Source organism: Euprymna scolopes, chromosome 24 (assembly GCF_053919585.1).
Source record: "Euprymna scolopes isolate OS-2025 chromosome 24, ASM5391958v1, whole genome shotgun sequence".
NCBI lineage: Eukaryota > Metazoa > Mollusca > Cephalopoda > Sepiida > Sepiolidae > Euprymna > Euprymna scolopes.
The window spans coordinates 76,880,342-76,903,456 of NC_136505.1; the positions used below are offsets into that span (position 1 = coordinate 76,880,342).

Consider the following 23,115-nt stretch of genomic DNA (forward strand, 5'->3'; position numbering starts at 1 on the left):
ATGTTTGATACCGAAAGAAATATGAACTTAAAAAAAATAATGTTACTTTTATTTCATTAAATTGTTAGGTGAAAGTGCAAAATAGTTCACCCCACCTCCATGTTAAGAATGGCTTTCTAAATAGTTATTATTTCAATGTTGTTTGTACTCTCGGGGTATCAAACATGTATAAATACCTATTTTAATGCTAATTTATTTAATCATTTAAAAATGTTGAATGGTGCGAAAAAATGTTTGTAATAAACCAGCGTAAATAAATAAGTAAATAAATTAAAAAAATGTTTGTAAAATTGGGAAACAAATTCATTACAAAAGCTTTTTATTTCCACACAAAGGGGCGGTTATTAAATATTTATGCTGGGAGCTATGGAACTCAACACGCAAGGAGTACCTGAAATTATATTTTTTACGTTTTTATACATGTTTTGCTTTTCATCTTTTTGTGTTATTTACTTCGTTATTGTATATTTTTGTGTTATCAGAAAAACTTGTTTATATTTGAGTTTCACAGAACTGCCGGTCAAAGAAATTTAAGGACCAACACTCAGTTCATTTGCTTATAATTTTTGAAAATTTATTTGCATTAAATTAGTAACACCAAATCAAATTATTTGATCAGTAAGCTGTTATTTATATTGGAATCAGTTTATAATTTTATGTCAGAAATATACTCAGTGACCGATTGACCCCAGAAATGTCCCCAGAACGGTTTCATACTCAACTGTGAGCATGAAACTGTGAGATGAATTGGTCATAAAACCTTTTTCTTTCACTTTAGTTTATGTGTCTGTTGAATTTGTTAATAAGGCAATAAAACTATTTTTGGTAATTAACAACATTGATACAGTTTAGCTTTGAGAATTTTGTGTTACTGTTCTCATTCCAGCTTTGGACTACTATTCTCATCTTGAGTATTCCTATTTACTTGCTTCCCCAAGAGGGCAAAGTTAGACACAAGGTCGTTTTTTTTATGTGGGCAATATCCAGCTCTCCTACAAGAGGAACTCTGGATCAGAACAAAAATTAAAATTGTCTCAGTCTGAAAGGATTTATTAATTCTTCATTGAACGGGGAGATAATAGGTGGAGTGTAGGATCAGAAGTGATACTACACTTTGTTAACGTATCAGTCGATGCAACCTCCGACAGAAATTCTGTGCAGATTCTTGAGTTCAACAGAAACATTCCAGAGTTCAATATTTATTCAATAATAGCAGTTTTGGATAAATAAGAAAAAATGGCAAAGCCCAACTTATCAACGATAAAATACATTCAATGATAAAATAAATTTAGAGTGCATCAAAATTAGTTTTTTCTTTTATCAAAGATAAAAGCCAGTGGAGGATAAGTGTCAACCAAGGAGCTTTTAATTACACTAAACAAAGTGCATCTTTTCTGGATCATTTTTATTTTGTTTTGTTTTAGGGAAAAAAAACTTATCCCCGTGTGTGTTTTATCCTTGATAACTAGCGATTCATTATGAAAAAAGAACCCAAAAATACAACTACAACTTGTCCAGAAAAGATGCATTTTGTTTAGTGTAATTGAAAACTTCCACATTAACCCTTATCCTCGAGTGTGTTTTATCCTTGATAAGTTGCGATTCATTAGTCCTAAGTACCCCATTTTGGGGAGCTAGATAGTCACCAAATTAAAAACCGACATTGTGTCTAACTTTGTGTCTAACTTTGCCCTCGCGGGATGCAATTAAATAAGAACCTTTAGATAAACAATGCTTCTAAACTGAGGTAATTGTAATTGTTTGTTCCGATTGAAAATGCCTCTTTTTGGGGAGCTGGATATTCCCCAGATTTAAAACCAACCGATCGAAAATGCCCCTTTTTGGGGAGCTGGATATTCCCCAGATTTAAAACCAACCTTGTGTCTAACTTTGCCCTAGCGGGGGTGCAATTAAATAAGAACCTTTAGATAAACAATGCTTCTAAACTGAGGTAATTGTAATCTTTTGTTCCGATGAAAACTGCCCCTTTTTTTGGGGGGGGGGATATTAAAAATCGACCTTGTGTCTAACTCTGCCCTCGTTGACGGCAAGAAAATAGGAACTTTTACAAAACCCAAAATGAGGTTAGAATTTGGGACCCATAGCTTCAGTAGCACCTTTTGGTGCCATTTTTACCTAGTTATTCACTTGTGCCATTTTTACCGGTGCCATTTCTACCGAGCACCATATATATATATATATATATATATATATATATATATATATATCGTTTCTTTCTCATTTTTCCACAGTTAAAAAAAATGAAATGTCATCAACTGATTTCATAAGTACAAAATTTTTCAATAAAAATCGACAAAAGATTTTGCAATGACTAATTTTTTTAAGAGTTTATAATATTCTAAAAAAAGATTTTAAATTAAAACGTAAAAATTCCATAATATATAATAAATAAATTCTATTTTTGCACCTAAGCTTGGCTGAAAAAATTTTTTTTTTGGAGGGGGGGGATTGTCACCCCTCTATGGCTGTTACCCGGGGCTGACCGCCCCCCCCTAGCTACGCTAGTGGGTATGAGCCTCTGAACCCTCAGACTATTTTCGGCCATTTTACAGCTTTCGTTATGGTACGCTCGCGTGCACACTAAGGCTATTCGTTCACCCACACTCGTATTAAAGTGACATAAGCGTAGTAATCTTTCGCGGACAATTTAAAATTAGATGGAAATTAATTTTTAAAAATTGCGGATAATTTTGGAAAGGCAATTGTTTTTTTTTTTTGTAAATGTCGATAATACACTACCATGACTTGCCTTTAAAATCTTAATTTTCATATAATTTCGGGTGTGTTATAAACAAATATTGCATTCAAAATTAGGGCCGGCAAATAGTTTTTAAAATATCGAAGGAAGCATCTAACACGTGTTTTTGTTTGTTTATAAAGTTCATGGTGTTTTTTTTTGGAGGGGGGGGGTACAAAAAACATAAGCACCATGTCTTTTTTAGAGTAAGTTTTATTTTTTCGGGATAAAAAGAAAATTCGAAATAGGTATTTTATAAAGAGTTACTCGAGAATGGAGTGGCGTTTTCAGCACACCTAAATCTACTTTCAAAAATATATTTTTCTATACGAACGCCAGACAAGCCCTAAAGTAAAATAATACCAAAAATGTTATTTAATCTAAATTAAAACCAATATTTTATGGCTGAATCCAAGTTGAGCATTACAAATTCCAGAGAATTTTTGGAGGAAAAATTTAATAAACCAGATATACTTTATTTTACTTTTTCTTTCAATTTGACAAAACTTGTAACGCTCAACTTGGATTCAGCCGTTTTGTCAAATTGAAAGAAAGAGTAAAATAAAGTACTTAAAGTTTTTGTCAAATTGAAAGAAAAAGTAAAATAAGTATTTAAAGTTTTGTCAAATTGAAAGAAAAAGTAAAATAAAGTATATCTGGTTTATTAAATTTTTCGTTTGATTAATAATATTTTAAATGACGGGAAAATCTCCCCCCCCCCATCTCCCAAAACAAGAAAGCGCAGGTCACTCTCGAAGAAAAAAACGGACCAATCAGATTACAGAATAACTTTATGAAGAAGACAAGCGGACATTTTTATTTCCAATAAAGATGGATGGCCATAAAGTAAACAAAATCACCGGCTTCGATATTTTGTTCTATGCTTACAAAGGTTTTAACAAAAAATACTATTTAGCACAAAATAATTCGTTTGGCAATAGTGCCCATCCTCCAAAAATTCTCTGGAATTTGTAACGCTCAACTTGGATTCAGCCATATTTTATTTTATTTTTTTGGGGGGGGGGGGGGGATCTGCAAAGAAGTTCCAAAAAATATATCTAATTGCTTCATGAGCTGAATATTTTAATAGAATGTAAATTAAAAAAAAAAAAAATATTTGAAAATTGACTTACCCAGTAGTAGCTTAAATTAAATATAAAGCTGTATTTAAGAGATAGCAAAATAATTGTTTTTGTTTTTTCATTTTCTGAAGACCTTAACTGCAAACCACCACTTAGCATGTGTAGTTCTAATGTTATTCCAATGATATTCTTTTTGAAACTTCAAAAGAAGCCGACTGTCAAAATTTTGCGAAATAATACGTGATCAATTTCATTTTAGAGATATTTCTTTCAAAAGCCTTCTTTGAAAAAAAGAAAAAAAGTATATTGTTCTATTAAACCTTTTACTGTTTAAATAATTTGACTTTGCTCGTTTTATTTTAAGAAAATATAAGTTGAAAAAGCATTTTCATTCACTATTAGAAGATTGTTAGTAAAAAAAAACAGTCGCCAAAAAGATAAGCATATTTTTTTTAATTTTTACTCGCAATGTAGAGCCCTGCATACTTCTTTTCAAGTTAACTCTTTTGTAGTTTTGATTACAATAGATCTGAATGAATGAATCTTGTAAGGGAGGGGGCACTAAGCATTGCCCTGTTAGTAATGAATTTCTTTGGTTTCTTTTTATAACATGCTACATTTCTCTCTTGCGGTTAGAAATATCAGGACATTTTTTTCTTTTTTTCAACATCAGACTAAAAGAATCGTAATGAAGGAATCGGAAAATTAAGGTATTTTTTAACGATGCGATTCCGATTCCGATACCTCCCAAAATACACGATTCTTACGATTAACGATTCCGATTAATCGTCCCACCACTAGTTAAAACCGTGCATGATATAATCAAAAGCATTTGTGAACGATATCTGTTTTAAAAAATTTTGTTTATATTGTTTAAAATTAAAAATAAAAACCTTTATATTGTATAAAATCATAAAATATTTTATTTAAAAAACAAGTTCTGTATGTATTGTTTAAAATGAATAAAAAGTGGTTATTATTTAAAAAAATGTTTATATTTTTTATTTTTGAAAAAGAATTTCTGCTTATTTAAAACTGTTAACTTCAGAAATATTGATATTGTTTACATATCATTTGCTAGGGGAAATTGGCTCATTTTATGTGATATAAGGATCGCGAGTATTTTGCCACTCAATTGCCCAAAGTTAGATGTTATTATGTGTTGAAAGTTAAGTATTTTCTTTTTATTAACACGGTTACAATGACCAGGCAAGCTTATTTGAGTAATTTTGTCATCTTTAAATTTTTAATTACAGAATTTATAAAAGAATTTATAAAATCGTTAACATTTTTTTTTTTTTGTTTGAAAATGATTTTAACTTGCTATGAAAAATACAAATAACATTAATGCTGATGTAAAAAAAATCAAAAGGGATTTACAGTTTTCTTTTTATTTGACTATTTTAAACGCAAAAAAAGTTTTCAATAAAAAAATAACTTTCATGGCTTTGTTTTTATGTAATTATGCATGCGCATCATAAAGCGAAACCGGAAACATGGTTTCAACGCCCAAGCAAGACGATTTGAGTTTTATAATATAATAGACTAGTGGGGATACCCAGCATTGCCCGGGTGTGGAGAGGATTATCGTAAGAGTATTGAGCAATGGGACTCTAAAAAAATCTTTAAAAAAAAAAATAACCAACCCCCTAAAAAAAGCAAGCGCAAAAAAAAGGTAGTAAGCAGGTAGGCTCAAACGCTAAGAGGAAAAGGAAGTGAAAACAGTTTAGTTGTTGTCCCCACCATGACAAACGACGTTGGTGGCGTTCAAAATAAGGCTAGTCATTGCAAGGTGTATGATGATTTGCAAAAATGTTGATGAAAAAACTTCTTAGCTCTCCTTGTAAAAAATGGCCCAGTTGAAGGTGAAAGAATGTTTTTAACCAATTTTTTGATATTTGTTGTCCGAGAGACTGAACATTCAAACGATACCAATTTTGTCAGTGTTGGTCATGTGTCGAAAGTTTTAGTGAGACATACAAACATACACACACATTAACAGACGTTTGAGATTTATATTATAGACTAGTGAGGTTACTCGGCATTGCCCAGGTGTGAAGAGGTTCGGGGGGGAAATCAAAGCAACAGTAGGCAGTCTGGGTGGAGAGAGCTTTTAAAAAAAATTGGTAGTAGGCAGGCAGGTTTTAACCCGTAACGTGAAGGAGGAAAAGAAGGTGAAAAAAACATGTCTTAGCTGATGCGTCCATTGCAAAACCAGAAGTCGCGAATGCTGGAATTAAGGGTAGTCAATCGAAAGGAGACGATGACTTGCGAAACTGTTGACAAAAAAAACCGATCCCTTCTTGTAAAAAAACGCCCCAGTTGAGAGTGAAGGAATTAATTTTGGGGGCAATTTTTCGATATTTGTCGTCCGAGAGATCAAGCTCTAAAACATGTTTCGACGCGTCTGTTGGAAGATTTTTGCAAGACATACAAACACACACACACACACACACATTTTGCCCTTTAGATATTAGACTAATGGGGATACTCGGCATTGCCTAGATGTGTGGCGGGGTAGAACCTCGGGGAGGAGGAGGATTAAAAAAAAAAACGAATCAATAGTAGTGGGGTGGGCGAAACAACAGTAGGCAGTTTGGATGTAGAGAAAAAAAAAAGTGGTAGAAGGCAGGTAGGCTTGAACTCGTAACGCGAATGAGGAAAGAAAAAAAAACATGACGTCTTTGCCGATGTCTCCGTGGTCCAACCGGAAGTTTGGAATGTTGTAATTAAGCGAAGTCAATCCAACTGATACGACGACTTGCAAAAATAGCGACTCAAAAAACTGACCCCTCCTTGTAGAAAACTGCTCAGTTTAGGGTGAAGGAATGAATGTTTTTGGCCAATTTTTCAATATTTGTCGTCCAAAGGGTGAAGCTTTAAAATGATACCTATCTCATGAGGACCTGTTGCCTCTGCCAAAAGTTTTTGATAGACATACAAACACACATACACACATTTTGCCTTTTATATATAGTCTAGTGGTGGTGTCCGGGGTGTTTGGAGGTGTAACAGAACAAAAAAAAGAGTATCAGGCAGACAGGTTCGAACCTGTGACGCGAAGGTGGAAAACCACTGCGCTACGATGGCAAAGGAAGTGAAAAGCGTTTAAATTTAGCGATGTCAATGAAAAGCTGTTGACTCACTGATAAATATGTCAGGAGTCGGCAAAGAAATGAAAGTGCCAGTTAAGTTTTATTTTCTTCATCATGAGGTCGTTCCCAGCTCCCAGGTGTCAAAATGAATAGCAATTGTCTGATATGAGGGGTTTTCCACACAGTTGTCAAAGCTAATTGCTTTCTGGACGTCCCTGCCAAGGAACTGACTTCATTTAAATTAGTTTCACTTTATCTATATTAAAGAGCCAAACAGATAGGCGAGAAAACAGAATAGTGGGAATTTTATAACATAAAAGTCACTCAAATAAAAGATAGACACAACGTCCTTTCATAAATCGGAGATATTATAATCTAGGGAGTATATAAAAAGTTCTAAGAAACAGTGACCCCCTGAAGCGCCCCCCCCTCCCCTGAAAAAAGCCTTTGCCGGACATGCAAAAAAAGCACACACACACACACGTTTTTGCTTTTATATATATATAGACTAGCAGGGGTGCCCGGGTGTTTGGAGGTATAAAAGAAAAAAAAAAGTTTTAGTAGGCAGGTAGACTCAAACCCGAAGCGAACTTGAGGCGAAGGCAGAAAAGAAAGCCTGACATCTTACCGCAATGCTAAGAGGGCAGAAAGTGAGAATTGTTGAAATTGAATGCTTAAAAATAAATGTCTGGTTTTCAAGATCAAACATTTATTATGTATTTGTTTGTTTCCCTAAGATGTTTGGTAAAACCAGCTCCTACAAAAAGGGGAGTGTCCAAATGAATAGCACTTGTCTGATATAACGGGTTTTTCCCCGCATTGATCAAACCTCATTGCTTTCTGGACATCCCTGGCACGAATGCCAGGTAGATGTATTTGCTCTCGATTCAGTTTCGCTTTTTTGTATGGAAAAGCCAAACAAACACGCAGAGAGTAAGAAATAGCACAAAAAAATAGCATGTAAAAGTCACTCAAATAAAAGATAGAGACAACCTCCTTTCGTAAATCATAGATTCATAGATATTATAATCTAGAGAGTATATAAAAAGTTCTAAGAATTAATGACCCCCCCTCCCAAGCGCCCCCCTGAAAAAAGCCTTTGCCAGAAATACAAAAAAATTGCACACACACAGTTTTGCTTTTATATATAGACTAGCAGGGTACCCGGTGTTGCCCGGGTGTTTCGAGGTGTGTGTGCTCTTAAATTAAAAAGAAACCGGGAGGGGGCGGGGGTTAAAAAGTTTTGGTAAGTTGGTAGGATCGAACCCGAGGCCCTGAAGCGAAGTTGGAAAATAAAATGTGAAAAAAACATGAACCGTTAACCATTCAGCCAGCCAGAATGAGTTACTGAAAGATGTTTGAATTTATTTAAGTAAGAACAAAATTGACAGGTGCCCACACGGAAGTCGTAGAATTAACATTTTGTGCAAGCGTTAAGACGACGTAAGCAATAGTTATCCAGCAGTTAACATTTTTTGCGCGACAGTTTTTAATGAGGTCAATGATCCGGTTTGTTTGTTTTTACCTAACTTTGGGGAAAAACAACTCCCCCGTTTTAGGGGAGTGTATCGTCTCAAAATGAAAGCACACATCTGATATGACGACGGTATGCCGACATTAACCAAACGTTAGCTCGCTTTCTAGAGACCATTGGCGCAAGCGATTCGAATTGAGTTTCGCTTTTTTTATACTGAAAAACGAAAGTAATATGCGGCGATCCCAAAATGTCGAATATTTAACGTTTCAGAGTCGGGCAAATTAAATAGACGGGCAACTTCCGTTCATGACTCGTAGATATTATGATTTCGACGTGATATAAAAAGTTTTAAAAATGAGCGACGGCTTTGAGAAGCCGCTGAAAAAAATCCTTTTGCGGACATACAGAAAAAGCGAACACACACATACATACATACATACATTTTCGCTTTTATATTTATAGATTACTTGTAAACAACTACTTTTAAATGTGATATTCATACAAAACATGGTAAAAAAATAAATACAAATTTTCATTTAAATAGTTTTATTTAAAGAATTATTATTATTTATTTATTTTATTTATATTTTAAAATAAAAATATCAATCCAAAGATTAATCAATGTTGTGTAAATATATAAAAAGACACACTCTTGGTGAAGGAAAAGAGGTTAATTAATACAAAAAAGGTTATGAAACACTGATCTACAATGATACCAATGCTTTTATTTATTTTTTGTACTGCTGCCTAAAGTTAGTGGTAGTAGTGTTAAAGATGAGCAAGTTTTTTTTTGGTTGGGTGGGGGAAATCATTATATTTAGATGGTAAAGAAGCGATAATTATTTGAAGAACAATTTTGTCTTTTTTGGATCATTGCTATTGTTTTATGCGGTTGTTTTTTTTTTGTTTTATGCAGTTTTTTTTTTTGTTTTATGCAGTTGTTTTGTTGATTTCATAATTTGTTGATAGAACTTATCAAGCATATGTTGGCCTAGAATAAGGATCTATAAATGTATGTCTTTCTCTCTAGTCTTTCTCCAATGAATATTCAAGTATACACACCCTTCCACAAGGTTGTACATCCAGCTACACATGGTTCTTTTGTTTTTCTTTCCATGAGCTCAGCAGGCTGCCAGTCTGCTTCAAAGTCTGAACCTGTTGTATCAACGACGAATGGAGAACAAGATAAAGAACAAAGGTTGAAAAGGAAGTTCACAGATGTCTTATGTACTGACACCACCACCTTCTCTCCTACAGAAGCCAAGCACAGATTAACTGGTACGTACTGATGAGCAGTTCATTTGGAGTTTTCCATCTTGCTTTGTACCTTCTAACTTTTCTTTTTAAAGGCCCCGCCCCCTCCATAATCCTATCTTCAAAGTTCTATTTAATAATACTATAATTCTTCTCCGTTGAAATATACTGAAATGAAAATGGTTAATTTAACAAAACTATACTTGTATCCATGATTGTAAAAATGAAATTGACAAACAACTATAACATATATAATACAAAATACCGCTGATCTGGAAAAATATCTTTTTTGTTTCTTTTCTCACAGAAAAAAACGTTGCTAGTTTTCTTGTTTTTTTTCTACTTTATCATTATTTTCATGAAAATGCTCGACTGAGTTCTACTCTGGTTCCTCTTTTATAAAACATTGCTGATGATCTCAAGAAATTGTTGACTTTTTATTATGGAGTAGAGAATTTCTTTCTGAATTCATTTTAGGTGGCAGCAAGATAAGTCTGATTTGCTTTCTTATTTCTCTTCACCATTTGAAATCGTTTCATTCTGGGGCTCAAAAACAGCACCTGTTGTATTTGCATGACAATGTGGAAGAAAATATATATATATATATATGAATGCAAATAACTACACATTGGTCTTTATTTTTAGAATGAAGAATATGACTTTTCCAATTTTGTTTTTCAGTGAATTATAGCCTAAAAGGTTTTGTGAAGGAATTGAAAGGTGAACGTGATGAAATGCAAGATGCTCATGTTGTTATTAATGATTATGCGGCTCAGTTTGAAAGCCTCCACCCATCAATGTGAGTATTTTCATCTTTAGTTTTTGATTTGGTCATTAAATATACATTTGGAGGATTCATTCTATTTTTTAATTTAAGTTAATTTATTTTATTATCTTGGTTTATATTTTGTTTGTGAAATTTTCATTTTCTTTTTCAATATGTGATTTCAAAATTTAAAAATATTTATTAATTTGATTTATAGTCAGTTTTTTAAAAACTTCCTAAGTTTAAGCTTATAATTTTAGACATTTTCTTTAATCAAAAAATGGTGTAATGGATTTTGATCAAAATTGGAATAAGGATTCTAGACATAAGGTTTAGTAGCATTATATGTTTATTTATAAAAAAGCTCCTTCTCATTCTATTCACTTTACATCATTTTTCCTCCAGGGTTCAGACAGTTTCTTATATTACATATACGCTCACTCTTCAGCTCATCTGTCTCCAAATTCCACTCTGTACAGTTTTGTCAAATTTTCTTTTACTTCCAAACCTTCCTGTGATTTAAAACATCAATGCTTATGCATTGATTTATCGAGATGGATCACTGTTGCACATGACCATATTATCAGTGTAATTAGTTAATCCTTAGGATAACCTTGATGCTAGGCAAGTGTAGTGCTTTCAACAAATCCTCTAACCTGATGTGTTGAGTTTGGTCAGATTTCATATTGCAGATCTGATTGTGGATTCGTCATTGAATAGCAAACAAGTGAGAGAGGGCTGGACGAGGACCCGATATTCCCTGCCAATAATATTATGACACTCCTGGCACAGCTGCTATGCAACTTATCTTGGATGTCGAACCGCAACAACTCACAAAATTTTACCCAAGATGCCATATTGAACACCCACCATGTGCACTCAACATATTTCCAAGATGGCTGAAAGGGTCTACCTCCAGGCTATTGTCATTTTGGTGTCGATTGGAATGAATAAAGCCTAGACCAGACATAGTTGATTTAGAAGTTAATTTCAAAAAGCAATCATAAACGTGTTCGCATGAGAAATAGACATTAAACCAGAAATAATGATGACAAAATTTTTAAATCGATAATATCTATAATTTATCTATGAATATATCTATAATTTATGTCTATAAACATATCTATAATTTATGTCTATAAATAGATCTATAATTTATGTCTATGAATATATCTATAATTTATGTCTATAAACATATCTATAATTTATGTCTATAAACATATCTATAATTTATGTCTATAAACATATCTATAATTTATGTCTATAAACATATCTATAATTTATGTCTATAAACATATCTATAATTTATGTCTATAAACATATCTATAATTTATGTCTATAAACATATCTATAATTTATGTCTATAAACATATCTATAATTTATGTCTGTAAACATATCTATAATTTATGTCTATAAACATATCTATAATTTATGTCTATAAACATATCTATAATTTATGTCTATAAACATATCTATAATTTATGTCTATAAACATATCTATAATTTATGTATGTAAACATATCTATAATTTATGTCTATAACTATATCTATAATTTGTCTATAAACATATCTATAATTTATGTATGTAAACATATCTATAATTTATGTCTATAAATATATCTATAATTTATGTATGTAAACATATCTATAATTTATGTATAGAAACATATCTATAATTTATGTATAGAAACATATCTATAATTTATGTATAGAAACATATCTATAATTTATGTCTACAAGTAAATCTATAATTTATGTATGTAAACATATCTATAATTTATGCTTCACACATAGAGAGAGATACAATCTGTTGCTTTTTAGATTTCCATGAAATAATAGGCCCATTTTCTGAGAGTCTGAAACAATATCCAGATATACTCTTGCGATCTTTGTTGTTTCCCCAGTCTGAATCCGAAAAACCTAATTTTAGGGGATTTCTTGATTTTCTAAATACTAACTTCTGTTCTTTAGTTCCTTTTAAATAATGCAGGACTTGTTTAGCTCTGTTTAAATCCTTCATTGTCGTCGTGTTAATTTTTGTGACAGTTTTGTTGCTGTATAGCATATATCGGGCCTGGTTGCAATCATTAAATATATAAGACTACCTATAATTTGGTGATATTGTGTGTCATTTATTATTTCAGATTCTGTGTGCATATTTTTATTATTATCATTTTCGGCCGGTGTAGAGCGTTTCTTGCACTTTCCCATTCCAAATTTTAATAGTATTTTGTCGATATATATTGATTGATTTATCGTAACAAGTCCTTTGCTTTGAGTAAATTCTATCCACAGAAATCAGGATATTTTGCCAAGATGGGTCATTTTGAATCTTTTACTTGATTTGTTTTTAACATCAGTTAATATTATGTCACAATTTGATGCGATTAAAATATCATTGACCCACAAAACCAAAATCAGTAGTTTATTGTCTTCGTGTTGTGTATATAAACAGGGGTCTACAGTGCATTGTCTAAATTGTTGTTTAATAATATAATCATGAAATACTGTGTTCCAACACTGAGCACTCTGCATTAGACCATATAATGACTTGTTAAGTCGCCACACACTATTTTTATTTTTCATTATAAATCCCTCTGGAGGTGTTATATAAATTTCACAGTCTATCGGGGCATTCAAATAAGCATTTTTTACATCTATTTGATGGATCTTTAGGTCATATTGTGATGCGACTTGCAGTAAAATTCTGATTGTCGTTAGGTTTGTGGTCGGTGAAAACGTAGAAAAATATTCTATACCGTAAATCTGAGAGCAATGAATCTAGCTTTGTACTGTTCTATGCCTGATGTTGTAGTTTTTTTTTGTAAAGACTCATCTTGTAGAAATAACATGTTTATCTTTTGGGAGAGGCACTACCGTATAGGTATCATTTTCGGTTAAGGCATCTATTTCTTTTTTCATGGCAATTTTCCATTCATCATAATGTTCTGAATTAATTGCTTCATTTAAGCTTTTTGGCGTATTTTCCATTGAATAGCAATAGTCAATTTGATAATCTGTTATATTGTCGACCACAAAAAAATTGAGTCACCTTCTATTTCTTTTGGGATATCTTTCGACTTTTATCATCATCATGGACACTCTCGTCTCCGTCATTTTTATTGTTTTCGTTTGTTTTAATTATTTGAGGGAATATAATTTCATCTTCTTCATATGATGGGTTTTCGTCTGTAAAATTAAACGTGCCTGTGAATTTTACACATCGGATTCTTTTTATTTTATTTTTTTCAGGAAAAGATACTAAATTGGCTGGACTGTTTTTATCGTATCCAAGAAATATACCTCTGTCAGCTTTAATATTCAATTTACTCTTTTTATCTATATATGCGAAGCAAGTTGAACCAAATATATGCATTCTGCTTAAATTTGGTTTTTTACCACAGAAAGATTCATATGGAGTTTTAGATAGTGTTTTGTTAAAGCACCTGTTGTGTATATAGGTTGCCGCCATAAGTGCATACGTCCAGAAGTTTTTAGGGAGTTTTGATTCAATGAGTAGGCATCTTGCCATTTCAATAAGTGTCCGCCACGCACGTTCAGCAGTCCTGTTTTGGTGTGGCGATCTAGGAGCTGATGTTTCATGCCTGATATGATGGTTAATTAGTAAAAGTTCAAAGTCTTTATTGGTGAATTCCGTACCGTTGTCAGAGCGAATACACTTGATTTCACCATAGGGAGCCATGTCGGCTAGATATTTTTTAGTTGCTAGCAGGGTATCAGATATGTTTTTTAAAAAGTAAACCATTATTAAACCTACGAAATTCAACACATATCTATAATGTTCTCTGGCCATCGGTTCTATGGGACCGTTCAAGTCACAATGCACTATTGATAGGATTTTTGTGGCCTTTTTGTCTGGTATCTTGCTTTGATAGTTTGTCATTTTCCCTTGCGTACAGATGTCGCAGTTGAAGTTTTTTGATGTTTGTATTTTCATTCCATCAACTACAGTCGGCAACTTTTTGATATCAGGAATATTGCAGTGTCCAAGAATTTTATGCCATGTCTGTAGATCATGGCAGGCGGTTTTCGATGGTACTACACTATTTAAATAATATAGTCTTCCATTTTCTTTAATGTCGAATACAGTTCCATTCGGGTATACCAGTTTTGATTTCTTGGGGCTAAAGTTTATATTTGCACCTTGTTTTGTGGAAGCTTGTACAGAAAATATATTTTGTTTAAATTTTGGGATTATAAGAGCGTTTTCTAGAATACAGAAACATAGTTCACTTTTATTGTTCTTTAGCAAGATTTTAGCATCGCCTCTTTTCAAAATGATATCATTTACTCGACTCCCGTCAGCTATAAAATGATTTTGTGGCTTAAAGTTGGGGTCAAAATTGATAAAATCAGATTCCTTTGTAATCACATGTGCCGTGGCCCCACAATCGACAAGAAAATTATTATTGTTTGTTGAAGCATTAAAGGTACACAAAAATAAAAATGTATGTTCGCTAACAGAGCCCTCTACATTTTTAATTGAGTCACCATTTTGAGTCCTGTATCTACATTGGAAACTCTTGTGATTAAATCGTCCACAATTATAGCAAATAATTTTTGTACTTTTGTTAGGAGAAAAATTGTTATTGGCAAAGTTGCGGTTTTTATTCTTGGCATGGGTATAATTCAATTTTGGTGTTTTTATGTGTGTATTTTTAAATTTCATGATATTTGTGGATTCGTTTTTTTCTGTGATCATTTTTTTCAGTTTCTTCGTAACTTCTGAGTGCTACCTTGAATTGGCTAAAAGTCATGGGTTTTTCTTTCTGGGTTATCACGGTGGTAAATGGCTTGAAATCGCTCGGTAATTCCTTAAGGACCATGGAAATTAACAGACTGTCACTTATAACTTCACCAGACATTTTTTAAGAATTTGCAGTCGTTTCGGCTCTTATAATATAATCTGTAATAGTTTCGGGTTCCATTCGTTTTAGAGAGATCAGTTCAGTGTATAAAGAAATAATTTTGGGTTTTCCTTTCGATAAATAATGCTCTCTTAATATGTTCAATGCTTTGCAGCCATTGTCCAGAGCTTCTCTCATTACCAGTGATAGACTTTGGTCATATAACCACTGTATTAATTCCGCAAAGACAGTTGCGTTCTTTTCAATGAAGTCGGGGCTGTTTCTGTTTTCAGGTTGTGTTTGAAGTACTTTGTGTAGCTTTCGGATTCGTAGATATCCTAGAAATTTAACTTGCCACAATTCGAATTTTGATTCAGATCAATCGAAATAAAGACGCACGCTGGGCGCATAACCTCTAGTGTAAGCCATGTTTAGTTTCATAAAAGTTTCAGATGGTTCGTTGTTTTAAACAAATCTTGAGAGGTGAATGGTTTGCAGTAGACAGAACAGTTTCCGATGGTTCGTTGTTCTAAACAAGTTTTGAGAGGTGACTTGTTTGCAGTAGACAGTTCCACAGAGCAAAATATCCTTACCGTGTTGAGACGGGAAGAAAAAAAAAAAACATGTGAAATTGCTCCAGAAAAGGTTTAATATTTATGAAGCAATACTGGTTTCTGATTGGTTGGTAGCAGAACATGAATTAATTCGATTCGTCAGTTCATAGCAGCATCGTTTATAAATAGAATCGTCCGACTGTGTGGGATCATACCCCATTACAAGTCTAAAATATTGCAACAGTAAACATGTCTATGATTTATGTATATAAACATATCTATAATTTATGTATATAAACATATCTATAATTTATGTATATAAACATATCTATAATTTATGTATATAAACATATCTATAATTTATGTATGTAAACATATCTATAATTTATGTATGTAAACACATCTACAATTTATGTATGTAAACACATCGATAATTTATGCATGTAAACACATCTATAATTTATGTATGTAAACATATCTATAATTTATGTATATAAACATATCTATAATTTATGTATATAAACATATCTATAATTTATGTATGTAAGCATGTCTATAATTTATGTATGTAAACACATCTATAATTTATGTATGTAAACATATCTATAATTTATGTATGTAAGCATGTCTATAATTTATGTATGTAAGCATGTCTATAATTTATGTATATAAACATATCTATAATTTATGTATGTAAACATATCTATAATTTATGTATGCAAACATATCTATAATTTATGTATGTAAACATGTCTATAATTTATGTATGTAAGCATGTCTATAATTTATGTATGTAAACATATCTATAATATATGTATGTAAATATATCTATAATTTATGTATGTAAACATATCTATAATTTATGTATATAAACATATCTATAATTTATGTATGTAAGCATGTCTATAATTTATGTATGTAAACACATCTATAATTTATGTATGTAAACACATCTATAATTTATGTATGTAAACACATCTATAATTTATGTATGTAAACACATCTATAATTTATGTATGTAAACACATCTATAATGTATGTATGTAAACACATCTATAATGTATGTATGTAAACACATCTGTAATGTATTTATGTAAACACATCTATAATGTATGTATGTAAACACATCTATAATTTATGTATGTAAACACATCTATAATTTATGTATGTAAACACATCTATAATTTATGTATGTAAGCATGTCTATAATTTATGTATATAAACATCTATAATTTATGTATATAAGCATGTCTAATTTATGTATGTAAAATCATCTAATTTATGTATGTAAACATATCTATAATTTATGTATGTAAACATATCTATAATTTATGTATGTAAACACATCTATAATTTATGTATGTAAACACATCTATAATTTATGTATGTAAACACATCTATAATTTATGTATGTAAACACATCTATAATTTATGTATGTAAACACATCTATAATTTATGTATGTAAACACATCTATAATTTATGTATGCAAACACATCTATAATTTATGTATGTAAACACATCTATAATTTATGTATGTAACCACATCTATAATTTATGTATGTAAGCATGTCTATAATTTATGTATGTGGTCAGGTCATGTCATATGCTACTGGTACCATGTAACCCAGTACTACCTGCCTCATGGTCGGGTCACCGGCGACTAAACTGGTTCCCCCACCAGACTTGTTTGGTGAGGAGGGCGGCTAGTCTCCCTGAAGGATTAAAAACAAGACCTTCCAAAGGGCGAATGAACTCTTTTTCTGGGTCAACGGCCAACTAGCACCGTGTATATTTGTGTGTGTGTATATGTGTATTGGGGTAGAGAGGGCTCCTGTAAGCCGTGGTGAAGGCAACCGTTCTAGGAGAAGCAAATCTCTGATTTAAAAAAACAAAGCGGAAGACTAGTACCCGCATTAAGCTGGTCTGCAGTTTAATTTCTTGCTGGCTATCTTGCTTGTTGCTGGATCTCAACATTTTGAACTGAGAGAGAGACTTAGCTGTCGTACAAAGCTAAGACTCTGTAACATCATCTTTGTATAGATACTCCCTCAGGCATTTGGGCTCATGGACTTTAAGTGTCTGAGGGAGTGGCACTCGTCTGACAAGACGTTGCAATCATCAATTTATGTATGTAAATACATCTATAATTTATGTATGCAAACACATCTATAATTTATGTATGCAAACATATCTATAATTTATGTATGCAAACATATCTATAATTTATGTATGTAAACACATCTATAATTTATGTATGCAAACATATCTATAATTTATGTATGCAAACATATCTATAATTTATGTATGCAAACATATCTATAATTTATGTATGCAAACATATCTATAATTTATGTATGTAAACATATCTATAATTTATGTATGTAAACACATCTATAATTTATGTACGTAAGCATATCTATGATTTGTCTTAAATACATCTATAATGATTTTGTTGTTGCATTCTGTTGTGATGGTTTTTCACAAGGCCATCTATATAATAATGTGCTTAGACATGTTCATACATTATTGCATTTCACACCTATTTTTGGAAACATGACATCATCCAATCACCAAAACAGGAAATTCAATTATTAACTTAGAAATGATCAATGTTGCTGTTTACCAAAAATTAAAATTTTATGCATTTCGAAATTAATTATTGTCAAATCCAATAAACCATTTTAAATAAAATTTTGTCTTCTCATTAGCTTAACTAGTTTTAAGAAGTATTCTAATCTTGTTAATGTAATGCATGTAATTTTTATAATGTTAAATAAATTTAAACATGTCGAATTTGTTTTATTTAAGCTAGAAATTATTTTTAAGGTGAAAAGAATTCTTTTAAAATCATTTAAATTCTCACTATGCATAAACAAAAGAAACAATGAGGATGTTCACTTTATTTAATAGATATTTATCTGACAAGCATACAAGGAAGGAAGAAGTAGATAAGCAACCCTGGAATTTCAACTGAGTTCTGATATTATTACTATTATTTTTTTGAAACAATGATTAAGTCTCTTTGTATACAAAGGTTTGTCAGGACAAACAAATATGAGGATAATTCAATCAATATTTCATTCTAAAAGTAAAGTGTTACCAAATATTTAAAATGGCAGCATTAAAAGTCTAAAAAAGACCCTAAGCCGACACTGCTATACACTAGCTTATGTGAGGAATGTTGCATCATCTCTTAGTGATGTTGCCTCAAGTAACAGCACTAAGCTGACACAATGTCCTGGAATTTGGAAAGACCAAGAGAAAGATATGCTATAATAATTAATAGGTCAATTAATGTTATTCACTCAACATCTTGATTGCACACTCGGATGTATGTATCGAGTGTAAATGAAACTATCTAGATTTTGAAATATGCACTTTTATTTATGATTGCAGATATTTTCATTATATTGTTTTTATTAAAACAAGAGTTTTATTTATAAAAGGTTTTACTAATAGCTTACAAATATATAGTTTTATTTCCAAGCACATTTTGTTATATAAACATTTTTGATTCAACAAAACTTCATTGAACAACCAATGGAAGATATAGGTTCAGGGTGTAATTTTTGCTTATTTGTTAGCTCTAAGTTTTGTGGAAAGTAGGATAAAAATAGTTTGCCTTTGTAGATTAAATTAGTGTTTCAGTTTGAGAATATGGACATTGCTGAGTGTGACAGCTGGAAGGTGTAGTGGCCAAAATGTGGACATAAAATTTAGACTTATGACATGAGTTTAACGTTGAAACTTGTTAAGAAATTGTTTAGGTATCGCAAATGTGATTTTGTTCCCTGTTGCATGTTGTGTCATGTCATGTGTCATTTGACTGCCTGCTGATCTGTTTTAGTTGCAGGATGGCATTGTATGGCGTCTTTGACGGTCACGGAGGAGCTCGAGCTGCCAGCTTTGCCTCGGAAAATCTGCACGTCAATCTCCGAACAGTCATTCCAAAGGGTAATTGATTGAACTTGGTGCTACTGTAGGCATCTGATGTAACCATTCTAAAATTCCAAGTTAAAAAGAAGATCCTTAGCCGTTCTCACAGAAAAGATCTATGAACGAGGGAAAAAATCCAAAGGAATAAAAAATGATCTAAGGAATCACATCTGCAATTTTATATGTTACTGCATGAAAAGATTTTGCTTAGCATGTTTGGCATTAGGCAGTATTTTATGGAATAAACTTTTGGAGAGAGTAGTCTTTAAAAAGATGACCATTCAATTTGGTATTTTAATGCTGAGCTGTCTAAAATTGTAGACAAACGTGTTTTCACCTATTATTGTTAGTATTTCTTTGCTTTATTAACATAGAGACGGCTTGTGCTTCCATAGCCTTATCCTCTCTTAAATTATCCATAACTGTTGTTGTAATATGAATTATATTGTGTTAGAAATGTGAGAAAAAAAATCAGTAAGTACTTTTAATATGAAAAATATAAGATGTATTTTATGGTAAATCACTATTACTCCCTATATTTCATCATTGTAATATATGCTTGAAAAACTTAAAGGAAGTGATCTGTATATATATTTAATACCTAGTATATATACAGATAATACTGAAAATGGAAAATATAAAATAATTGTGTATGCCCAAAATCATCCTATTAAAAATGCTCTTCAGTAATTGTGGAAGTAGATATTAGTGCGAGAGTAAAGGATCGCTGCAACCTCTTCTATAAAAGACTGAGTTAGGAGAAGCAGCTTACAATTAAAATTAGTCTTTTTTTGTCTCTCCTCACCCCTTCTATCTTTTTTGTCTCTCCTCATCCCTTCTATCTTTTTTTGTCTCTCCTCACCCCTTCTATCTTTTTTTGTCTCTCCTCACCCCTTCTATCTTTTTTTGTCTCTCCTCACCCCTTCTATCTTTTTTTGTCTCTCCTCACCCCTTCTATCTTTTTTTGTCTCTCCTCACCCCTTCTATATTTTTGTCTCTCCTCATCCCTTCTATCTTTTTTGTCTCTCCTCACCCCTTCTATCTTTTTTTGTCTCTCATCACCCCTTCTATCTTTTTTTGTCTCTCCTCACCTCTTCTATCTTTTTTGTCTCTCCTCATCCCTTCTATCTTTTTTGTCTCTCCTCATCCCTTCTATCTTTTTTTGTCTCTCCTCATCCCTTCTATCTTTTTTTGTCTCTCCTCATCCCTTCTATCTTTTTTTGTCTCTCCTCATCCCTTCTATCTTTTTTTGTCTCTCCTCATCCCTTCTATCTTTTTTGTCTCTCCTCATCCCTTCTATCTTTTTTGTCTCTCCTCATCCCTTCTATCTTTTTTTGTCTCTCCTCATCCCTTCTATCTTTTTTGTCTCTCCTCATCCCTTCTATCTTTTTTTTGTCTCTCCTCATCCCTTCTATCTTTTTTGTCTCTCCTCACCCCTTCTATCTTTTTTTGTCTCTCCTCATCCCTTCTATCTTTTTTGTCTCTCCTCATCCCTTCTATCTTTTTTGTCTCTCCTCACCCCTTCTATCTTTTTTGTCTCTCCTCACCCCTTCTATCTTTTTTGTCTCTCCTCACCCCTTCTATCTTTTTTGTCTCTCCTCACCCCTTCTATCTTTTTTGTCTCTCCTCACCCCTTCTATCTTTTTTGTCTCTCCTCACCCCTTCTATCTTTTTTGTCTCTCCTCACCCCTTCTATCTTTTTTGTCTCTCCTCACCCCTTCTATCTTTTTTGTCTCTCCTCACCCCTTCTATCTTTTTTGTCTCTCCTCACCCCTTCTATCTTTTTTGTCTCTCCTCACCCCTTCTATCTTTTTTGTCTCTCCTCACCCCTTCTATCTTTTTTGTCTCTCCTGACTCCTTCTATCTTTTTTGTCTCTCCTCACCCCTTCTATCTTTTTTGTCTCTCCTCACCCCTTCTATCTTTTTTGTCTCTCCTCATCCCTACTATCTTTTTTGTCTTTCCTCATCCCTTCTATCTTTTTTTGTTACTCCTCATCCCTTCTATCTTTTTTGTCTCTCCTCACCCCTTCTATCTTTTTTGTCTCTCCTCACCCCTTCTATCTTTTTTGTCTCTCCTCACCCCTTCTATCTTTTTTGTCTCTCCTCACCCCTTCTATCTTTTTTGTCTCTCCTCACCCCTTCTATCTTTTTTGTCTCTCCTCACCCCTTCTATCTTTTTTGTCTCTCCTCACCCCTTCTATCTTTTTTGTCTCTCCTCCTCCCTTCTATCTTTTTTGTCTCTCCTCACCCCTTCTATCTTTTTTGTCTCTCCTCACCCCTTCTATCTTTTTTGTCTCTCCTCACCCCTTCTATCTTTTTTTGTCTCTCCTCATCCCTTCTATCTTTTTTGTCTCTCCTCACCCCTTCTATCTTTTTTGTCTCTCCTCATCCCTTCTATCTTTTTTGTCTCTCCTCACCCCTTCTATCTTTTTTGTCTCTCCTCACCCCTTCTATCTTTTTTGTCTCTCCTCACCCCTTCTATCTTTTTTTGTCTCTCCTCATCCCTTCTATCTTTTTTGTCTCTCCTCACCCCTTCTATCTTTTTTGTCTCTCCTCACCCCTTCTATCTTTTTTTGTCTCTCCTCACCCCTTCTATCTTTTTTTGTCTCTCCTCACCCCTTCTATCTTTTTTGTCTCTCCTCATCCCTTCTATCTTTTTTTGTCTCTCCTCATCCCTTCTATCTTTTTTTGTCTCTCCTCATCCCTTCTATCTTTTTTGTCTCTCCTCATCCCTTCTATCTTTTTTGTCTCTCCTCATCCCTTCTATCTTTTTTGTCTCTCCTCATCCCTTCTATCTTTTTTGTCTCTCCTCACCCCTTCTATCTTTTTTTGTCTCTCCTCACCCCTTCTATCTTTTTTGTCTCTCCTCATCCCTTCTATCTTTTTTGTCTCTCCTCACCCCTTCTATCTTTTTTGTCTCTCCTCACCCCTTCTATCTTTTTCGTCTCTCCTCACCCCTTCTATCTTTTTTGTCTCTCCTCACCCCTTCTATCTTTTTTGTCTCTCCTCACCCCTTCTATCTTTTTTGTCTCTCCTCACCCCTTCTATCTTTTTTGTCTCTCCTCACCCCTTCTATCTTTTTTGTCTCTCCTCACCCCTTCTATCTTTTTTGTCTCTCCTCACCCCTTCTATCTTTTTTGTCTCTCCTCACCCCTTCTATCTTTTTTGTCTCTCCTCACCCCTTCTATCTTTTTTGTCTCTCCTCACCCCTTCTATCTTTTTTGTCTCTCCTAAACCCTTTTATCTTTTTTGTCTCTCCTCATCCCTTCTATCTTTTTTGTCTCTCCTCACCCCTTCTATCTTTTTTGTCTCTCCTCACCCC

At 32.9% G+C, this 23,115-nt stretch overlaps 1 protein-coding gene across 3 annotated transcripts in view; it reads left to right on the plus strand.

Annotated features, from left to right (window-relative positions):
* Positions 1-23,115, plus strand: part of LOC145246779 (integrin-linked kinase-associated serine/threonine phosphatase 2C-like) — a 148,718-nt gene that overhangs the window by 41,493 nt on the left and 84,110 nt on the right. For 2 of the 3 annotated variants that reach the window (XM_080108572.1, XM_080108570.1), the window contains exons 2-4: positions 9,538-9,690; positions 10,348-10,465; positions 19,705-19,811. In XM_080108572.1, the coding sequence (XP_079964698.1) occupies positions 10,401-10,465; positions 19,705-19,811 (172 nt within the window). In that variant the 5' untranslated portion in view covers positions 9,538-9,690; positions 10,348-10,400. Of the gene's footprint in view, positions 1-9,532; positions 9,691-10,347; positions 10,466-19,704; positions 19,812-23,115 lie in introns of all 3 variants that reach the window. The other variant, XM_080108571.1, reaches the window with a different exon arrangement.